This window comes from Barbus barbus, assembly GCF_936440315.1.
Source record: "Barbus barbus genome assembly, chromosome: 21".
NCBI lineage: Eukaryota > Metazoa > Chordata > Actinopteri > Cypriniformes > Cyprinidae > Barbus > Barbus barbus.
Window position 1 is genome coordinate 22323494 of NC_136749.1, and position 22261 is coordinate 22345754.

Genomic DNA, 22261 nt, shown 5'->3' on the forward strand with positions numbered 1-22261 from the left:
CGGATTATTTTTAACAAAAAAAAAAAAAAGTTACGTATTTATGCTAATAAATGATGTTAATTGAATTAATGCTAATAATTTATGCTAATTTAAATAATGCTAATTAATAAAAAGTTGCTTTTTTTACAATGCTGATGAACAGCATGTTCTTAGTGTAATTATTTTTTAATTACACATTGTTAATATTAAATAATAATAATAACAACATTAATAATAACTACTAATATAGGAAAAGTAAAACGACAGCAAAATTCTGCACATTCCTTTCAGTACAGCAAATCCCCCCTCTGTCTTTCCAGTGACATCATTGTGGTGTCCATAGGTGGAGCTGTGGAGGACAAAGAGAGGGACCACACAGCCTCAAGTTCTCCAGCTCACAGAACTCCACAAGAGACACACATGACGGCAAGAGATCAACCCATACGACACGACGACGATGATGATGATGATGATGATGGCACCAGCACAGACTCATCTGCTGCTCTAGAAAGCACATTTCTCAGATCTGTGTGCGTGACCACAAAGAAAAGCCATTGGGTGATAATCTGCGCGGATCTGCAGGACACTGAATGGAAGTAAATAGACAAGAGGAGGCGTAAGATACAAACGGGGGAGCGACTCATTCAACACCGAGCTCTTCTTTTCGAGTCCACACCGGGATTTTGTTTCGTTGTAGACAACACATTGTGCACGAAAGGATCTGGATTTAGCGGTGGGAGAGTCAGGAAGCTCCGTTTTATTGAGCCATGAAGAAGAACAGTTCAACAAAGCGGGTAAGACATCGAGTCAGTCCACTCTATTGTCAGTGAGGAGCGCCGCTAGTATGAACACTGCAGCAAGTACACTTCAGTGTACTCTTTAACAACATTTCGAAAAGCACCAATGCAGTACATGAATTATAATTATTTATTTTAGCTGTAAATGTATAAGTCGACATGATATTATTTCGCACGCCTTTTTTGGAAGTAATTTAGGCTACCAGGCTTAAAATAATGAAAGGAGTAACTTAATATTGTTTTATATACGTTTATTAAATATATACTATGCATGTATTAGACCATTTAAAGTCAATTAAGAACTGATTTAGTTTCATAAAAAATAAACAGAATAAACTGCTATAACCAGAAGCCAGTAGGATATTACAGTTTCTAGAAAACGGAATAAGACATATTAAACAGAAGTTTTACAATTCTTTTTAATTCTATAATTAAATTATAATTTCATATACTCATTTCCTAACAAATGTGAATTATTAATAGCCTACATCGAAAACATTAATTCTAAACCCCCAAAAGGAAACTCCCAAGGGAAGCCATGGTTTGAAAAATGCTAGTTATCTTCTGGGACTACAAACTGAACACTTAACATGCACTATTAATGAGTTGATTAAATTACTGTCCAAAATGACTAGAAAGCATAATAAATGGCACTTCCAATGTTTCCTGTCTGGACTAGCAGGCGACGAATGGGCATGTTTCATATAGAATATGCTGATTATACTCATAAATAGCTGAGGAAAAGTATTTTTCTGAATAATAAACTTTAATAAATTTTTCTTGCCAGTATTGTGCATGCACACAGCCTTTTCTCATCACACACAAGATCCCAGCTCCGGTAAAAGGTTGAGGAAACACTGGTGTGTGTATGTGCATGTGCTGTGTGAGAAAAGTGAGTAAGCGCCAGGAATGTGATATGATCTACATGACAATGACATGGTCTTTAAGAAAGTCTCTGCCTCTCTAGAGACTACGATTGTGTCTCAAAACCTAGTGAACTGCCTTCCTAGACAGCATAATGTGCATCATAGACCTGCAAAGGCCTAGAAATGCTGTTTAGGCTTTGAAATGCAGACAATTACTGTAGATCATAACCAACTGGAAACCTTAAGTCTCACTGGCATGTCTCTAATTTCTCTCTGTAAACACAGGGCCTTCAGGATGCCAATCAACAGCCCATGCAGCCCGACAAAACTGGCTGGATTCGCAAGTTCTGTGGGAAAGGAATTTTCAGGGAAATTTGGAAAAACAGATTTGTTATACTGAAAGGAGACCAACTCTACATTTCTGAAAAAGAGGTTCGTTTTGGAAAAAACCTTTTTTCTTTTAATGCTTTTCTCCACATCATCATTTGATTGATGAGATGCTACATGTGTAACATGCTTACAATGATATTTAGTACTGCTTTCAGTGTTAGAAAGAAAGAAATCTGCTCCAGTTACTTAAATGCACAGATGGGTTACATGACATGTCCTCATCTCTGAAAACTATAACAAAACTACACAAAGTAAAAAATAAATAAATAATACAATCCACACTGCAATATAAGAATACACTTCCAATGCAGATAACGTATTAAATTGCAGGAGACACATAGAAAACCTTTACTAAAAACTCCAGATTCGTAAGACACTATCCCTTTAATATTTTGCTTTGTTCAAGCCAGGCTCACTGTGGTACACAGAGCTGCGTCTTAGCATGTTAACACCTTTATCCAATTGCAGACATTGCTCTGGAATTAGAGCCGGATGTGCTGAAAGGCCAAACATGATGAGATAAACATGTAAACATTCACTTGGCCGACTGTCATTTCCAAGTCCAATGCACCACATACTGTCAGCGTGTGCCTGACATTGTGCCTGGATGAAGTGAAGGTTTAAATAGAGGTTTAACAAGTTCAGCAAGCATGAAGGAATAGGGAAATAAAGGGCCTTTATTCAGGAGCGAGGCTGATTTACTGCAGTGTGGGAGGACGAAGGGAAAGAAAGCAGGATTGAGGTTGAGTCATGGTCATGCAGAAGACTGTTTGCTGTGCTCAGCATCAGATCACACAATGCCGAGGCAGCATATGGGCTCTCGCTCACAGCTCAGAGGGAGGATTGACCCTTTTAGTGCTTAACAGACTGAGGTTTCATCATGCTGTCGTCTAGATGTTTCTCTCCAGCTGTCTAGACAGACAACAGATTTTAATGATCCAACGCTGTTGTTTTGGTATCATGTTTCCTAACAGATAAATGCCAAAATGATCCTCATATTTATATGTTGGTCTGAAGATCCAAGCTTGAGGAGTTAAATATAGTTCCAAACATATAAACCATCAGGTATCTGGGCTTATACAATACATTTTGTTTTTCAGAATTTTTATTCAGTCCCCAAAAGAGTTAAAGGGGCAGTTCACCCAAAAATTAAAACAGTCATCTTTTACTCACCGATATTGTTCCAAACGCACAAGACTTCTTTCTGCAGAAACACAAATGGAGAATATTTGAAAAATTGTGATGATTGCACTTTCAGTCAATAGGGATTATGACTTTCAAGCTTCAAAAGTACCATAAAAGTATCAAAATTTTTTAATGTAGACAACTTTCAAAAATGTACCATGATAACTGTAGTTTTTGCCAGAAATACCATAGTTAGCTACAGCAAAATTACTATAATATTACTGCTGGTTTCAAAAAACATAAATGAAACTGACAGAAAGATTCTAAAAGTGGCCATTATTAATGCCTACCGATTTTTTTTTTGTTTTGATTTTTTGTGTGTGATACTTGCCTGTGCAAAACTAGCTTCCATGCCAGGGAGATGTAGGTGGTTACATCAACAAAGAGAAGTCTGTTGTTTCACTGGAGGATTTATGAATTATGAAAAAACATGTTGAACACATGCTGAATTGGTCACAAAAAGATCAAACCAGCATTTTGAAAATTTGCATTTAATGCTGACTTTAATGGCCAAATAAGTTTTCTACATAATACTCAGGACCCTCTTTTAATGTACATATATTTATTTATTTGCACATTTATCATCTACCAGGTATAAATTGCTTTGAGAAGTATAAGCACACCTCTCTTCATCAAACTCAACAATTTGAGGTATCTGCAGGGTTAAGGGCTTAAAATATGAGCAATGGCGACAGCAAGCACCACTGGCCACTCATTGTATTTGATTCCGCTTAAATCAAATTGACATATTCGAGTCAGATGATAGTAGATTGAAGGGTGGCAGTAAACTGAGAATGTGTCCTGCAAAACTCTTCCACAACAGCTCACAGGAGCAGATGTCACGCGAGTGTTGTTCGGGGTCAGATTCCTGGCCGCTGATGTGGCAGATGTAGGGAGAGTCCACAGAGAGTATGAGTGCTTTTTCCCACTCACCCAGCACTGTCTTCACATTTACACACTTATTCTGGTACATTTCTCTCCCACAATCTAAACTTTAATCAGGTGTAATTTCCTGTCTTTGTTCTGCTTACACTAAATTAAAGTTAAAGTCGTGACGTATTGTCAAGTATGGTGACCCATACTCGAAATTGGTGCTCTGCGTTTAACCCATCCAAGTGCACACACACAGCAGTGAGTAGTGAACAAATGCACACACACACACACACACACACACACCCGGAGCAGTGGGCAGCCATTTATGCTGCGGTGCCCGGGGAGCAGTTGGGGGTTCGGTGCCTTGCTCAAGGGCACCTCAGTCGGTGGAGAGAGCGCTGGACATTCACTCCCCCCACCTACAATTCCTGCCGGCCGGGGACTCGAACCCGCAACCTTTCGATTACGAGTCCGACTCTCTAACCATTAGGCCACGACTTCCCCACCTGGCACCTACCAAAATGGCACCTACCAAATTAAATGGCACCTACCAAAACTTCAACATGGAAGTAGAAGACAAGAGCTGTCTGTCTGTCTTCTTGCGTTCTCAAGTCCAAATAAGGAAGCTGTGGTCTTCATTTATTTTAAAAGTATCTTATATTGCTCTTCTGCTTTTTGGAGTTATGTGCATAGATGGTAGACATGGGTGTAATAGCCACAACTCGTTCCTCTTTACAATGTTCTTTTCCCCTTTTCTCATATGGTTTGCCTAAAATGATGCCACTGAATGTGCATTGAAGCCTTAAGTCTTTCTATTTGGGTGACTCACAATCAGTATCCACCCTAAACAGAAACGCCCTTGTCAATTCCACCCTTGTCAATATTCCATCTTTGTTTTTTTTTCACATCATAATTAGCCAAGTGCTTGAATTAGTTTATGCATCCCATTTATCTCACTCCAGTTTAGAAGTCATATTAGTATATGCTTTGCATTCCCTAATAAAGAGATCTGCTGATGTCAGATGTGCTGAATTATTCAAGCAGTGTGAATTGGTGCAAATGGAAAACGTCATAAAATTATGAGATCATGCAGTGCGATAGTAAAAGTAACATGTCAGTAGACTTCATTGTATACATTATATGTCATAAATGTACAAATACTCAAGGAAAGTGCGAATTCTTCTTTTTACAACTGCCGACATCATTCTCCAGGGCGATGGGGTGCAGTCGTCCAGCTACATTTACACAAGTAGTCGCAAATGAAATCGACGGATGAATCATTTCACACATCAGGGCCTGGCACAGCTCTGACTCACTTGCTGGAAAGCGAGATCAGCGGAGGTTGGCGTGCCCTGTATAGTCATCAAACCATTTCTTCTCCGTCTGGTTTCTTTAGGTGTTTTCTTCTGTTCTGCAAAGTATCACATGGGATCTAGGTCACACTGTGTCAGATGAGTATTACTGCAATTGCAAGTTGTTTCAAAGAATTTGAAAGGATGGCAGAGAAAAAATCCTCTAAGTTCCAGACTGGTTTTACTCTGGAACAGCAGTTTGCAAAATAGCATCAGGAAGTTCATAATGAGAAGCTTGTTGGACTCAAATTATAAACTGTACAACAGTGGCTCTAAACTAAAAAATATTTAGGAAAATTATAATGCAGCAAAATGGGCTTTTAAAGAGAGGAAAACTGTTCCTATATATTTTGTTGTTACTGTCAAAGACCTTGCAGTTTTGTTGGATGTAGTTTGCGGTGATATGAATAATTGTTTTTGCACCGTGTTTGGCCACAACTTGCAAAACTAGATGAAAAACCACTGTGGTAGAAGTCAGAGTGGAAACACCTTTCAATTGTCTTTGGTTGGTTTGTAACTGCTGATGTCAACGTGTAGCTCGCCCTTCCTTCCCTCACCTGACCAAGCAAACATGCTGCATTTAACCCTAAGATCTCTCCTGCAGCTTTCATATCATAAAGCAGCATTGGTCGTACCATTCAGAGATTTCCACTTAAACACTTTGCAATGAATTTTTCATGTGTGGGCCGATGGGACACATTGCCGAGGAGTATTCATTTCAAATTCCTTTTCAGGATATTTGTTTTTCTGATACACCCTCTCAGCTGCAATGTTTTGTGACCCTAATGGACGTTTATGAAAGGTTAGACCGGTTAATGGAGGAAGTAAATATAAATTTGAATAGCGAAATTCCATTCAGACGGAACTTGACCAATCCTTTGAAAGACAGTGAAACACGAAACGATGGCTGCTCATCTCTGAATGATCCACCTGGCCTCAGACTGAAACAAAGGGACACCTGAACAGGAAATTCTCCAGTTTATTTGTTGAATAACATGAATAAGAATACACACTGGAAATGGTGCATGTGAGCAACAAGAAAATGTGAACAAAAAAAACAGCCTTTTTGGGCAAAAACAGGCTAATTGAAGTGAAGCTCTGGCATGATGTCAAAAATAATGTTGACTCGAATGACACAGAGGACTGAGTAATGGCTGCTGACCCCAAACTTTTTAACAATAGTGTACAATGGAAGTCCAAGTGGAAATGAAAAATTAGAGCATTTAGGCTTTAACTTCTTTAGTATAAAAATGACACAATTTGAGAAGTAAAATTGTTAATCATCCACTTTTCCCTTGAGTCAGTTGATTTCCTTCCTACATTTTTTTCTTTGAATATCCTGCTTCAGTCCGAAACATTTGTGAAAAGCAGTTTTGTGGCAATATTTGAGAAACCCGCTCCAGCGACTTCCATTATAAGTGTAATGTAAACACAAATTTGTGGCAAAATTATTTTCTGTGGTACTCAACAGCATGCCACAGATGCTATTTGTAGAGCTCAAGTTTTTTTGAATCTGGAAAATTTCTGTAACCTCGCACACAACATAAATATTGTTTACAGCTCCAGCCAGCTTTAGTTGAAAGTAGCTTGATTACAGAGGGCATATCAGACAGCCTCGCAAAACTGTGAAATTATTCTCTCAGTAGTACTTCTTTGTCCCTTCGCTCTTTCTGTTGAGAAGCACAAGGTTTTGGCAAACAATTTTCTCTAGCTTTCTTTTGGTTGTTTTAAGATGCTATTTTGAGCTATTCACACTGTATGTGTGTGCGTCTCCTCTGCAAAATGATGCGTCTGTTTAAAGCTTAATGTACACAATATTAAATATAGATGATGCTCTTTATTTGCAGTTAAAAAGTCATTAAGGCAAAAATTGGCTTGTTGCTCAAGCATCTGCCAGTTCTTATTTAAAGAGGCAGTTTCAAATGTTATGAAATCCAAATAAAGCATAAAGACATGGTGTCAGATTCATATACAACCACTTAATTAGACTGCGCCTACTCAGTTTAAAGGAGCAAAGAGCATAACTACAAAAGTAGTAGTGTAGTTCACATTCATTCAATGAATTTAACCACTAAAGTATTCTATATTCTGTGTGATCTCAGATTACAGATTACTTTTACTGTGCCTGATTTGTCATCAGATATATCAGGGTCATTTTACAAGTAATGCCGGTGAAATATCCAAAACTTTAATGTGGTATCACACACTTTTTTTTAAAACTTGACATAATTTCTACACCTCACTTCTATGCCTCATTTTCATTCATTATAACAGCATACTTCAGTATTTTGCATTGAGGAGTTCTTAATGTCTGGTATTGAGTGCAAATACTGTGTACTGTGCCCCAACTGTCCTCTCCTGGAATAAAAGGATTGGATCAGATTGCCAGTTAATTGCTGCCTTTGTACTGCTGGAACAGTAGATGTACTATTTGTACAGCCATTCCCTGTCGTGACACCCCGTAGTGCACTGGGTGTGATGCCAATCTCTTAAGTACTGCACTGTAGAGCGGCTCTGTAGTACAAAACACAACCAGATGTGTGCTTGCGTGCATAGACAGTGTTTTTTGTCTTTAGTAGAACGCTAATGGAAATTGATTGTGACTTAATGAGAACATTTGGCAGGTGATAGCAAATCAGACCATGGTGTTCACTGGGAATCTGGGTTAAAAGGTTCTCTTCTTCCATGTTTGGACCAATGATATTTTGAAGCTACGTTATCAGGTCTCTCCTAGTTAAAAATTAGCATCATATGCCCTTAACAATTGTGATCGCACCAACTAGACTAAACCAAACACTGACCTCAAACATACCTTTCAAATGCTGTGCTGTTGTTTTTTTCCCCTTTAAAAAAATTCTGGACAGTAAAAATGTTCATTTTAAATTAGCTTTTGTTTGGAATAATTTAGCAAATTACATTTATTTTCTAATTTCTACATAGTCTGCATAAATTTCACCACCACACATTCAGAGAAAGTATGTCTCATCAAGTGTAAACACAAACTCTGTAAATGTATCAATCCACCTTTTTTAATTCTAGGGTTGCAAAGGGGTGGAAAATTTCTGGTAAATTTCCGGAAACTTTCCAAAAATCCCAGGAAGATTCCAAAAAATTCCCAGAAAGTTTCTGTAATTTATTGAAAATTTTCCACCTTTTTGCAACCCTAATTCTGACTGATTTGTATCACTGAAAATTAGCAGGAGGTTTTATATGTAAAAAGTACAAAAATGTTATTATTAATGATTCTTAATAATGATGATTAATAATTAAATAAAAAATAAACTATTATTAGTATTAAGATTTTTAGTCAAACATTTTAAAACTACTAAAATCATCCCTTAAAGTTATTTAAGAACAAAGACATAAATATTGAGATGTATTTAATTGAACAAATTTAAAGCACAGTATTAAAACCAAATCTGTACTTTTTACAGGTCAAAGATGAGAAGAAAATCCAGGAGGTGGTGGATCTCACTGACTACGAGAGGTCTGAAGAACTTCGCAAGGCCAAAAGCAGGAGCAAAAAGAATCACAGCAAGTTCACGCTTCTGCGTTCACGGCAGCCAGGCAACACGGTCAGTCTCTACAGGAAGTTGGGTTTCACAGCTAATGGCTTTATGTCTCAGTCAGCGCTAGAGCACTGCTGGGCTGCTTCATTAGTCAGTTTGTAGTCATGCTGTGAGACAGTGATCACCTGTTGCACAACTCAAAGATCTGTGTCTCTACATACATTCAAACATATTAGAGCAAAAGGAAATTAAACAGGAATAAAAAGGGGGTATTCAAACTGCGTTTGTACTTTGAACAGGACAATTCAAGAGTCACACCTGTTTGTAAACACATTTTTCGATACCAAACACTGAATGTCTGAACGCAACCAAGTCTCAAGTCTAAGACAATATCAGACAATAAACTGTCCTCCAGCATAGCTGGCACGCCGGTCTCTAAGCACAAACTTGGACCGACCTAGTCATCCTATCCTGAGTAATTGGCTTTCAGTAAGAATGGCTCAGCTTATTGCTTTCACTAGCACACCACAGGCCGCCATGAATATCCTTCATCCTTTAGACTAACACAAATAGTACATCTTACCAATTGTGTTAAGGCTCCTTGTTTCTTAAAGGCAAAATATCTGATTTTCTGTTAATTCTGTTTCCAATTAATGCAGAGACTATAAGTTATCTCTCTATACATCCATCCATAAACATACAAACATTGAGGCTTCTTAAACTTTTTCAGTACTTGATATTTTTCAGAGCCAGCATTCAAAGTCAAGACAAACTTTGCTTTTCTATTAAAAAAAAATCCAATTCATTTTAATTCTGCTTCCTGTCATTAATTTCAAATTGCAATTAAGCATCCTGTTTGCTACCGTAATAAAAAATCAGTACAAATTCAGGAATTGACAAGGCATTCCAAAAAATTCTGATCTTCTGGCTCAACTAATTGTGTGAGTATGGGAGAATCTGTAGAGAAACAAAAATGAAATTAATAAAAATTTTTGCAATTCCGTTTGGTGGAAAATGAAACGTTTTACATATAATTTTATTGTCACCTCTCCTGAAATGCGTTTATAATCAGTATCAGTCCTTTTAGAAGTCTGCATTAGTTATGTAGATTTAAAGCATTTTCTGGTTGTCTCGACTCTTGTCTAGAACACATTTTTAGGATTTCTGACAAAACATTAGGGGTAACGTCTGACCAATCCTTTAAAATCCAGCACTAAGACAAGGGGTTAATCCCCAGGAAACAAACATGGAGGTTCTTAGGAAAATCCAGCAGCCGCCACCCTCCCTCCCAAACCCACAGCAACACAGCTCTACGTGGTTAATAAGTCCCTCTGCCCCACATACAACAGCTGTTCCACATGCAGCTCAACAAGGGAGACACCCTAATACATGACCTCATGAAAATCATCATCTTTCTGCTCTTTTCTCTAGCCTGCTTCTTTTTTGCACCTTTAAAAACAGACTTCCCTAAGTACCTAATTTTCATTACCAAGGAATTCAAAAGCCTTACAGAAACCATCTACATATTTATAGCATTATATTTAACCCCTGAGATCCACTTATGAAGCAAGTCAAGTTTTCTTGGACCCAATCTGTTTTAAATAACATCTACTAAACTATTTTTACTGTTGTAAGGATTTCACATAGCAACCAGACAAAACACTTAGCAAAACACTAAAAACATTCTGAACACCTTAGAAATCACATAACAATGCACCGGACAAGCACCAGCAATGTAAAAAATCTTGATTATTTATTTGATCAAAAATACAGTTAAAACAGTAATTTTTTTATAATTTTAAATGACTGTTTTCTATTTTAATATATTTAAAAATTTTATTTATTACTGTAATGGCAAAACTAAGTTTTCAGCAGCCATAACTCACATGATCCTTCAGAAAGCATTTCTTATTATTATCAGTGTTGAAAACAGTTGTGCTGCTTAATATTTTTGTGGAAACCGTGACACATTTTTTTCAGAATTCTTTGAAAAACTGTATTTATTTGAAATAGTAAACATTTGTTACATTATAAATGTATTTACTGTCACTTTTGATCAATTGAATGTATTTATGCTGAACAAAAGTATTAATTGGTTTTAAAAATAAATCATTATGACTCCAAATAATAAAATAAAGACTGCAGCAATCAGACCGACAAGGTGTTTTTCTGTTTCTTACGATATGTCACCTTGATGGTCAAAGTGATTTGTCAACAACAGTACAAATGCATAGCATAGAGCGCATAGCAGTGTCTTATCTACACAGCTGCAGCATCAACAGCCGCCTGTCGCGGCTCCAGCAGACTGTGTTTGGAAGGCTTGCAGTGTTGTTGCCTAATATGGTGGTTTCTGCCACACGCTGTTGCTGCATCAGCTGTCCATAGAAAGAGCCATATGGCTGTACCTGCTCATTTATGCTTGGGTCACTAAATGTTTGTGTCCGCCTAGCACAAGACTGAAGGAATTTTCACCACGTGTGTAGGCGTAAAATGAAAAGCCAGCAGGGTTCAGGGCATATTGGTCATACATCAAACTGTGTTTGCTCTATAACCCGCACTGTGCTTGGATAAATGATCTTTTCAAACAGCAGCACACTATATTAAAGTTTCTCTCATCTGCCACATGCAGGTCCCAAATCTGGTGTTTTTGGCTGTCAGTCCAGAAGAGAAGGAATCCTGGATCAATGCATTAAATGCAGCCATCACCAGGGCCAAGAATCGCATATTGGATGAGGTATGCTAGACATTTCCATATCTTTGCATATACCAGTGTTGCTTGCTATTAATGATTTACAACCAGACTGCAAGTTAGCAATGCATTGACCAGGCAATCGTATTTTATACACTTCCATTAAGTAGGTTTCTGAGCATAGGGTTAGGGATTTAAGCAACCATCCCAAAAACTCTAGCATAGCAACATCTGAACACCGTAGGAACTACATAGCAATGCTCAGACAACCTACCACAACACCCGAGCAGCGATTAGCATACACAAGCACCACTCCAATTTCCTCAAAAAATGTGAAATCACAGATTGTCATTCACAGGTCCTTGGAGGAGCCACTTTTATGAAAACTTCTAATCGCAAAGTTTCCTGGCCTCTCATTCCCTGATCTTTTCACAGTTTGTTTGCGAAGGGATTTGCTCAATTTAAAAGCGGGTCTATAATCACGCTCGGTGGAAGAAAATGAATCACTCCGCCAAAAATAGATGGCAGTCACGACTTTCAGCGTTAAAGCAGCCAGATCAGAGCCTATCTTCACCTTCAGCCTCCGATAATGAACAAGATTTAATCTAGTCTAAGCTGTTGGCATCCTCCACATTTGTTGGGGACCAGGTCATTGTTTGGGACCGTAAACATCCACGCAGGTGTTTCAAGTAGGCTGACTACGACACAGCACATCCAGTGTACTAGATATTCATTTCAATAAACCAGAGAGACCATGTGCTTTCCTTTTCACATGTCAATGTGGTGTGATTCATACCCTACATCTAGTTAAATAGGCGAGATCTCTCATACCACTCAACAGGAGAGGAAACAGACGAGTCAGCACTCGATAACAGGCGGTTATGTTGTGGGATCTTCTATTGAAGCTTACTAGACTGTTGTTATAGCTATTCAGTATACCAATTTAAAAATGAGAGAATGGTACTACTGTCACATTATTCCTTTTAGGGTTGTCACGATATCAACATTTCAGTAGTTCATACAAGTACTTTAACAGTTTCACAATACTATGACAAAACCTAAAATGCTATTTTTTTGAAATATTAAATATTAACAAATTAAAAAACGTAGTCTTCAAATATGAAACAAATCATTAAATAAATATTGCTAATGAAGAAAGAACTAATAATGATAAAAGGGTGTTGCATATTTTTTTACAATGCTGGGTATTGATTCAAAGTCAATTCAATTCCACTACAACTTAGTGAGGAAAGCACCATATTTAATTTCTGACAGGAATTTAATTTCTGTGACGGATAGAAATAAAGTATGTTCAATAGATTGTACTGTTGTTCAGCTGATGAAATGTCAGTCTTTTCAACAATAACTTTCAGTAGACAAGAACTCCACAAAACTGTTTTGAAAGTTTCTGTTGACTAAGGTCTATCATTTGATTCTATTTGATTTTGATCTGATTCAAGAGCAATCGATCTTGGTATTTTAAGAATCAATATCGGCCATATTCTTTTTCTGATCTGCATGGTTTGGTTTTGCAAATTATGGTTTGTCAGTGCGCTGCTTATCTGTTGCCAAGCACTGCTGCATGTTATAAGTATGAGAAGTGTGTAGGCAGGTTTAGTGACTAGACACTGAAAATATATGCATTCACTAGCCACAAACAACACAATGCACAAATACATACAAGAACCTTACTATTCTGAGCTTGTGTGAAACTGACCACTGTAAGTAGGGTAGGTGTAGGGTACAGGAAGAAGTCACTATGTTGATCACCCGTCACCACTGTTGCTAGTTGGTTGGTATAGTGTTCCAAGGGTGATCTAGGCGCTTTCTTAATGGGAGATCATTCCTGACTGTAGCACAAACAAAGCAATATAAGTAACATGCAAAATTTAGAACAGATTCCTTCAACAAACACCATTAATAATTATATGTTAAAAGCTCAAGTCAAAAAATACAGAACACAGAAAATCTTCTATACCAATATTTTAGTTGTTTACCACCCCTCCTTTAGTCCATAAACCCTAATCAAACACAGTAAGATTAGCCGTACACTCCTGGACAACAAACAAAAGCCATCTCAGACCACAGTCTTGGATTTTAGCATTTACAGCATAAGCTTTCTCGTAAACAACAGGCTGTACTGACACACTTGATTCAGAACAAGTTCTCAGATTATTCCCTTGTAAGACCTTTTTGCCCACAACTCAAACATTCATCCACTCTGCCGAACTGCTTGTGTCATTATTTGCACATCACATACAAATAAAAAACAGACCCACTGACTCGTTGATCAATATACTGGCTCTCCTCCTGCAGGCTTGCGTGAGACATGTAGCTGCTGCTAGTTTCTATGTGACTGATTTGTTCAGTTGGGCTTCATTCCAGAGCTCTTTGTCCGACCCCTTTTAGGTGACAGTGGAAGAGGACAGCTTGCTGGCCCACCCAACGCGTGACAGAGCTAAGATACCCCATACTCGCCGTCTGCCCACCCGCGGGCACCTCATGGCTGTGGTAAGCAGTCCATTTGCTCTGAATATCATCTCATTAAATATGAACGTCATTTTGGGAAAAGACTGGAATGATACATATGAAACAGTCCTTTAAAGTAACGAAGTCTGTAAAGTATCAGATTTTACTGATAAAATACTTTCTCATTCATACTTTTAGTTTTAGGACAATTTAGGGCCAAACAATAAGAATCTTTCTGCTTTCCAGGTCAGGCCAGTCCAGATTTCTACTTGCCCTGCCAACATTTTCATTAGCCCATTTTAAAACAAACAAACAAAAAACGATATATATTTTACAAAATTAGGTTTGCATTTATAATTTTAAATATTTAAAATCATATTGTTTAAATATTACATTTATTATAATACTAAAGAATCGTTTAAAATATATGATTTATTATAATAAAGACTTTCTCATAATTTATTATATTTTTTTATTTTATCAAATGTGACCCTGGACCACAAAACCAGTTTTAAGTCGCTGGGGTGTATTTGTAGCAATAGCCAAAAATACATTGTATGGGTCAAAATTATCCATTTTTCTTTTATGCCAAAAATCATTAGGATATTAAGTAAAGATCATGTTCCATGAAGATATTCAGTGAATTTCTTACCGTAAATATATCAAAACTTCATTTTTGATTAGTAATATGCATTGCTAAGAACTTCATTTGGACAACTTTAAAGGTGATTTTCTCAATTTCTTTTGATTTTTTTTGCACCCTCAGATTCCAGATTTTCAAATATTGTCCTATCCTAACAAACCGTACATCAATGGAAAGATTATTTATTCAGCTTTCAGATGATGTAGAAATCTCAATTTCGAAAAATTGACACTTGTGACTGGTTTTGTGGTAATAAATAAAAATGATGCATGAATTACTATTACACAGAAAGCTCCAATAACATTCAAAAACCTTTTTGCTGTGAGATGATGGCATACAAAGTAAAATGGTAGTTTAATTCTACCATGACCATCAATTTACAGTTACAGTAACTTATCTATGTTGGTCAGATCGATAATTTTACATCTTTCACATCAAAGTTTACATGTTGTTGAGCCCTGGTTTTTAAGAAAGGTATACTTGAGAACAACAATGTGGCAGGACTTACACTCTTCACCTTTAAATATAATTTCAGTGCTGTCAAACAATTAATCTCATCCAAAATTAAAGTTTTCATTTACATAATATATATGTGTATATTTATTATGCATATATAAATGTGTGTATTTATACATAATAAAAATAAACAGTACACACATATATTATGTAAACCAAAACTTTTTTTTTGGATGCGATTAATCGTTTGACAGCACTATTCAATCACAATGAATGAATGAAGCAGTTTGATTTTTGTTTTTACCCTGCAGAAATACTGAAGTCTAAAATCTCCCCACACTTTTCAGGCTTCTACCACAAACTCGGATGGCATGCTGACACTTGACCTCATCCAGGAAGAAGATGTCCCCTCCACACAGGGTCAGGACTCTTGTGAGGATACCCTCGATAAAGCTGCTTCTCAGCGCACCCCAGATTCCCAGTGCTCCATCACAGACACCTCGAAGCTCTCCACCTGTAACGAGACCCCTGGAAAGTCCCAGAGTCTGCCGCGAAAAAGCGAGAGCGCCTTCGACTGCTCGGAGAACCACAGGACGCCGCAGCTCCGCAAAAAAATGCCCACATCCGACAAGAACCGCTGCGCTTCCATGGATGAGATCCTGACGCACTGCGAGACGCGAGCACTCCCTCACTGCTCGACTTCGGCACCCGTGCAGCCCATCAGCCAGCTCCAGGATCTCATCACCCAGAAGCTAGAAAGAACTCAAGAGCTGCTGACGGAGGTACGGGTGCAGGGCAAGGGGAAGGGCTCGCCAGCTGGGAAGAGCTCCAGTCCAGATTGTCAGCGGATGGAGACAGAGAGGCTTCTGGAGGAGGCGGCGTCCACTTGGGGACAGGCTCGTGACGTGCTGGAGGAAGTGAAAGAGCTCAGAGCGTTGTACAAGCAGCTTGACTCCGCCTCTTCCGTCACACTCAGTTCTCCACAGAACGGCAAACTAAACAGCCCTCAACATGCAAACCACCGGAAAAGCATGATGTGAGGACATAAATGTCCTCCATGGCATCATTTTTCAATGGATTCTTCCTGCTGACTGCTTTACTATTGCTGCAATCAACAAAAAAACTAATAACATGAGCTATAAGTGTATGTATGAATTGTTAAAGAGCAAATCTGGTTTCTTCCACTCCCTAATATCAGCGTCTGGTGGTTTTACCAAGCACAAGCTGTTGCGTTGTACCCTGTGGTATCAATTTTCACAGTGATGTCGACAGGGACAGTAAAAGCACCGAGTCATTGAGTGGCCCATCAGGGTAAGACAGGGTGAGAAACACCAGACGGCGGTGATGTTGTTGTCATCACCAGCCTATCACAATGTGAATGTTTTCCTTCTGTTTCATAATACACTGGAGGAGCTTCGTTTCGAAATAGTCACAGACCCCCAGGGTCATTTTTGTATGTAATAATAATAATAATGCCCAGCACACTTACTCTGCTGTCAACACAAACCAAGCTCATAATAAGATGCAATCAGGGTGCAGCCAAAGGCGATTGGCGGGAACGATCATGGATAGCAGAGCGTGTTCCTTGTCCGGCGGCGCTCAATATCCCGTCAGATGGGCTTTAATTGTGAACAAAGCCATGAACATGAACACAGATAACCTCTGGTGCCAGTGTTGCTGTGGAAAGTCAGCTGCCATTAAAGACGAAACTCCATGCAGTAAAGGAAACTATTAATAATAATTACACATTTGCACTATGGAGAATGCTGTAAAACGAGAGTGGCACTGGCAAGCTATCTTTTCAAACCTAAGAGGCAGAACAGACAATCATCTACTGTAGGTAGGGAAGCATGGGTCGTGTAGCTCCAAGTCTTTACACCTAAGTGGTATTTCCGAAAATGTTGGTATCTCTCAAAATCAAAAGCTGCCTTAGTGTATTTTCAAAAGGGCACATGCAAACTGCATTTCAAACTCTTCAAAGACTCCGAATGCTTGTATATTTTAATTTTCCAAAATTTCACCTACAAGTTGCCTGCACCTCAAGAGAAGCTTTTAAAGCAGGATTTGTTTTGCTTGCGCTTTGCTTTGCAGGATTTTTGTCTCTGGGGAACTATGCAAGGTTGCATGGGTGAAACTCACGAAACCGGTCAAGAGTCATATTTCACCCCAAAATTTCTTTGAGAAAAAGAAGAAATTCTGTTTTGCTTAAAGTACATGAAGCTTATTTGCTAATTTAATTTAGAAAGTAGTTTAATTTTATTTTTGTCCTTAATTGTTTATGAAATTAAAATTAACCACATTTACCTACCCACTTCTCATTACCGTAATTCATTTATTCTGATATTTTTTTTTTTTAAAGATAATTTTATTGTTAGAATATAAAAATCTGAATATAATAAATTACTATTGCAGAAGTGGAGCATAAAAAAAGTCAAAAAAGGAAAATATATAATTTTCTTTATATGTATAATTTCTAAGTTTTTTTGTTTTTTTCTTAATTTGGGCGTAAAATGTGACCCAGACAGGTTTAGTGAGATTCCCCCACATATAAGCTTGAAATAATCCACAGGTATCAGGATTTACTGGCAGTGTGCAGTACGGTATTGCGTTAAACGACCAAGGGTATGTCTTGCCAGTATAAAACTCCTTGTTTTACAGTTAGTAGCTAAATAATGTGTTTGCACAATTCTATGGGTACAGGTCAGCCTGTTCTGTTACGAAGACTTGATTATAAACAGTGTTATATTTTTTGTACATTTTATTGTAAAGTGCTTTTTTGTAGAGTTTTTGCTTTTTAAACGTTTGACTTAGAAAACCACTTCCCTGGAAACGCAACTCAACGGGACATTCCTTGCTTCTGGAATCTTGTCATAAAAAACTGTAAATTTTCGCTTCCAAAGGTAATAAAGCACAACGCCTATGGAAGTCCTTAGCTTTTAAAAAAAATAAAAATACGGTTAAATAATTGCTTTTATTCACTACCCCTCACATTTTAAGTTCTATTCTTATCATGTTATCGCCACACAGATGCCAAAGGTTTTCTGTACCTCATACAACTCTTATCTCAAACAGAGCAATGTTTTGTGATCTTTTCAGGTTTAATCAGATGAACTGGTTTTGTTTGGTTAGCTGACTGTGTTATGATCTGATTTTTCTGACAGTGCCAGCCGAAGGTGAATCTAATTACCCGAGCATCTGTCAGGTAGCCAGGATCATATTTGATTACATCAAAACCAATCTGACATCTTTCCTATCGCACAGGTCCTATCATATAGAATAACAGAAACAGAGCCAAATTACTCCTGTACTTTGATAGTCATACATTAATCATTTATGACACGTTTACTTTGAGTTGACATCATAAACAATGTGACTGCTTAGAGCTGAAGGTTCCTTCATGCTTTTTGGAACTATTTATGTATGCCATAAGATTGTTCACCTGCTGTCGCTATTTTTCTGAACTTCTGCAGACCTTTGATAAAATGTGAATGCAGAGGAAAATCTCTCAGTTGGCTCTTGACTGTGGACTTTATTGTGGTCAGACTAGTAATTTTGCATTGGGATGTTGTATTTGTGAGCTAGTGCGTCAATGCTAGACTGCCACTGGAAAAAAAAAAAGTTATGCAATCAGAAAGGAACAAACTATTGATTTTGCCTACATCAAATAACAGAGTCTGGCTATTTTAAGGTTCATGTTAAAAACATGCACATTAATACAGAAGAAAACCTGAATGTTTTTGGAATTTTTGATTCCGTTATCCTCAAACCCACAATCTCTCAGATGGACAGTTAGTTACAAGCTGCTGGTAAACAACTCAGATACTCAAATGTCTTTTCTGCTCTTGCTAATCACATTTATATGGACAATTGTAAATCTCTGTGTACATTATTTCACATTTCTGTAGCTAATTGTAAATGGGGGTCAGTTTGCAATGTGGAGAGCAGAACCCTGTCAATGGGTGTTTGCAAGCTCAGGACCGGCTAATCTCTGATGTACTTGAGACACAACCACTTGTGCAATTAAAGTGATCCTCATTCAACATCCCTGAATTCTGAGTGTTCATATCTTAACTGCAAAACTTTACAAAACTTAAATTTCACTAAACATATTTAAAAAAACATGAACCAAATTAGTTTATCAGAACAATTTGCCTTGCTGACATATCAGACTATCACGATATGAGCTATAAATTCACTCAACGTGCATAATACTATATCTCTAAATAGATTTCTGTCATGACAACTCTTGAAGAGTTTAACATGGACATGTTTATGTGTTTGGTCTTGGTGGAATAGATCTGCTATGCTGCAAGACTCGCTACTGCCAGTACATCCACAGATATGCTGCTGTGAGCATGTAAGAAATACTGCTGCTGCACATATAACATGAAATAAAATATATTAAATCAGTCAGTAACAAATCTATACAGGTGGAGCTGGGGAAGGTGGAGGGTTTCCGAAGCACGTTGCAACTACTACAGCAAGCACTAGCCAAGTATTTGAATGTTGAGCAGTGAGCTCATTGGCTGATACGAAAAGAATCAATCAGCTGTGCCATGTGATAATGAGGTCATTATGTCATTGAGTTAGAACCTATCGGTAATAATTATATTACAGTTGTTCAAACCAACCTAGAAATGACCTAAAAATGTCAAATGAACAACATATTTCTTGAAAATGAAACTGAATAAGCTTTTTCATTATTTATTTTATTAAATTAGTAATTATGACCACGGTTCTATCATGGTTTACACATTTACAGTGAAATAAAGCAAACAATAAGAAAAACTCAACTGATGCATATACTATACTGAGGGAGCTATAAGAACACAACAAAACTCAGCAGGTGCTGCGTGTGCTAAACCACATGTGGTCTGAAACGTAACCAAACTGACAGACAAGTGACAGCAGAAGCCACTGATTGGTTATGAGCCGAGTAGGGTGTGTTGCCATGGCAGTAACATTTCACCTAGTTAGGGCTGTGTCAATGCATTCCTCACACCCGACACAGAGAAGTGAGAAGGCGTTACCAGGCTCTTGCCAGCCTACAGGCTCTGTGTAGGATGTACCCCAGGAGTGCTTCATCTCAGAAAAGGGTTATTAAACCATTATATATAAATTTTTTTTTACCTGAAACAAAACAAACGTTATCTGAAATAAATTAAACTAAAGAAAATTCAGCTAGTTCTCCTTTTCGTTTGGTTTAACAATGAGGAGTACTAAAAATAACTAAAACTGAAATAAAATGAATAATGAATTAAAAAAAAAATTTAAAAAACAAAAAAAAATCAAATATAAAAAAAAAATAACGATGACGAGTACAAAAAACAAACTGAAATAAAATGAATGAATAAAAAAACTAAAACTGCAATTTAAAAAGTAAAAAACAAACAAAAAATTATTTTAAATATATATAAAAAAAAAACTACAAGCATCTCTAAAATATTAGAATAATATTGTCTCAGACAAATGTAACCATATCTCATGCTGTGCTGACACAAGTTTCACTTCTGCAAAGAACTATTCCTGTTATAGGTTTATGAAAGCAGTTTACTGTTGTAATATCCTGTTTAAACTAATGGTTATCTTTTTGAAACATGGTATGTGGTTTCTAGCTGCTCTAAACTGGTTCTTAGCTGCTAGCCTATTTGTTGGTTAACCACCTAGCATGTTCCAAAAATCAGCTTGGACCAGTTAATAACCATCTCAGACCAGCAGAAACTAGTTAACATGTTAGATTTACAACATGAAAAACATGAGTTATCAATATCACAAGCAGACCTGCTTCTATTGATAGCATCAAGATGCTTAGTGAAAAGTGACAGTGAAAAAATGAATCATACAGCCAACAGTATAAAAACATTGATACAATTTCACAACCAAAACCAGCACTCTGAAACTGGCATGAAAGGTTTCCATGGTGACTTCAATGGGAAAGGATGCATTGCTATAGCAATAATTAATCTCAAAGGTCCAGTAGGGCGGAACCCCACAGCTGTTGAGCTTGTCCATATGTTCCCATAAGACACTACAGGGGGACCGATGGGGGGCATCAACACACACTTAACAGAAAGGAGATAAAATCCAAGTCATTTTTTAATGCTTTTTTGTCCACACTTGAGGCTGTTTATATTAATTTACATTTTTTACTTTGATTTATAAAGAAATTGTTTGTGATCTGGAAAGATCCAATCTGGAAAGCTGTCCATTAACCAGTGACCTAACATAAAACTACAAGGTGGTAATGAATTATATATTGTGTTTGTACATATTTTAGATGAATGTATAAAAAAATACATAAACTGTGTATTTATTTATCAAGGAAAACACTCATCAATTAACTGAACATTAGCAGAACTGAAGCCCCTTAAAATTAGTTACAAATGCCTATGCTTTAAAAGGATCCCAACATTAAAAAAGACATAATATAAGTAATTTCATATTAACATGTTGTTTTTGAATGGTATAAAGTCAATATCATATTTGTAATCATGCTGGCCTTCAAGAAAACAGCACTCTATGTCATGTGATATTGCTTGACTATATGTATGCTATAAGAAAAAGACTATTGTGAATTATAGCCTGTATCAGAAATGTGCTTTTATTGCAATACCCTTTGACTATCTGTGATGCTTATTAATAACAAGCTGTATTCCCCATTATGCAATGATGCACAGTTTCACTGGCTCCCTTTTATGTGCCAGTTGTTGAACATAATATAAATTATAATCCCCCGGTTTCACAGACAAGGCTTAAACTAGTCCCAGACTAAAATGCATGTTTGAGCTGTCTCAACTGAAAATATCTTGCTCTGACATATCTTAAAATATGTCAGTGTCATTGTTCTTGTGTCAAGATGCAAACCTGTAATGTTTTCTTCTAAGGCATTTTTGTAAAAGTTGCTTAAATATCTTAGTTTAACTAAGGCCTAGTCCTGGCTTAAAGGGATAGTTCACCCAAAAAGGAAAATTATGTCATCATTTACTCACCCTCAAGTAGTTCCAAAGCTGTATGAATTTCTTTGTTCTGCCAAACACAAAGGAAGATATTTTG

At 37.2% G+C, this 22261-nt stretch overlaps 1 protein-coding gene and 1 long non-coding RNA gene across 2 annotated transcripts; one reads left to right on the forward strand and one right to left on the reverse strand.

Annotated features, from left to right (window-relative positions):
* The first annotated feature begins 318 nt into the window (after nt 1-318).
* LOC306887763 (pleckstrin homology domain-containing family O member 1-like) lies at nt 319-19280 on the forward strand. The gene is made up of 6 exons (XM_079445772.1): nt 319-773; nt 1928-2074; nt 8877-9017; nt 11581-11685; nt 14050-14151; nt 15556-19280. The coding sequence occupies exons 1-6, from the start codon at nt 747-749 to the stop codon at nt 16246-16248; spliced, it is 1215 nt and encodes a 404-aa protein (XP_079301898.1). The 5' UTR covers nt 319-746; the 3' UTR covers nt 16249-19280.
* LOC306887764 lies at nt 5241-13859 on the reverse strand. Its single transcript, XR_013785698.1, has 3 exons — nt 13619-13859; nt 13358-13490; nt 5241-5501 (listed from the first exon to the last, which is right to left on the reverse strand). It is a non-coding gene; the product is annotated as an uncharacterized lncRNA (long non-coding RNA).
* Nucleotides 19281-22261: the final 2981 nt, after the last annotated feature.

Excerpts from the sequence above, each read along its gene's own strand:
- LOC306887763 (XM_079445772.1), top strand. The coding sequence starts at position 747 with ATGAAGAAGAACAGTTCAACAAAGCGG. Across the intron at positions 9,018-11,580 it reads CACGGCAGCCAGGCAACACG|GTCCCAAATCTGGTGTTTTT; the intron begins GTCAGTCTCTAC and ends TGCCACATGCAG. Across the intron at positions 14,152-15,555 it reads GCGGGCACCTCATGGCTGTG|GCTTCTACCACAAACTCGGA; the intron begins GTAAGCAGTCCA and ends CACACTTTTCAG.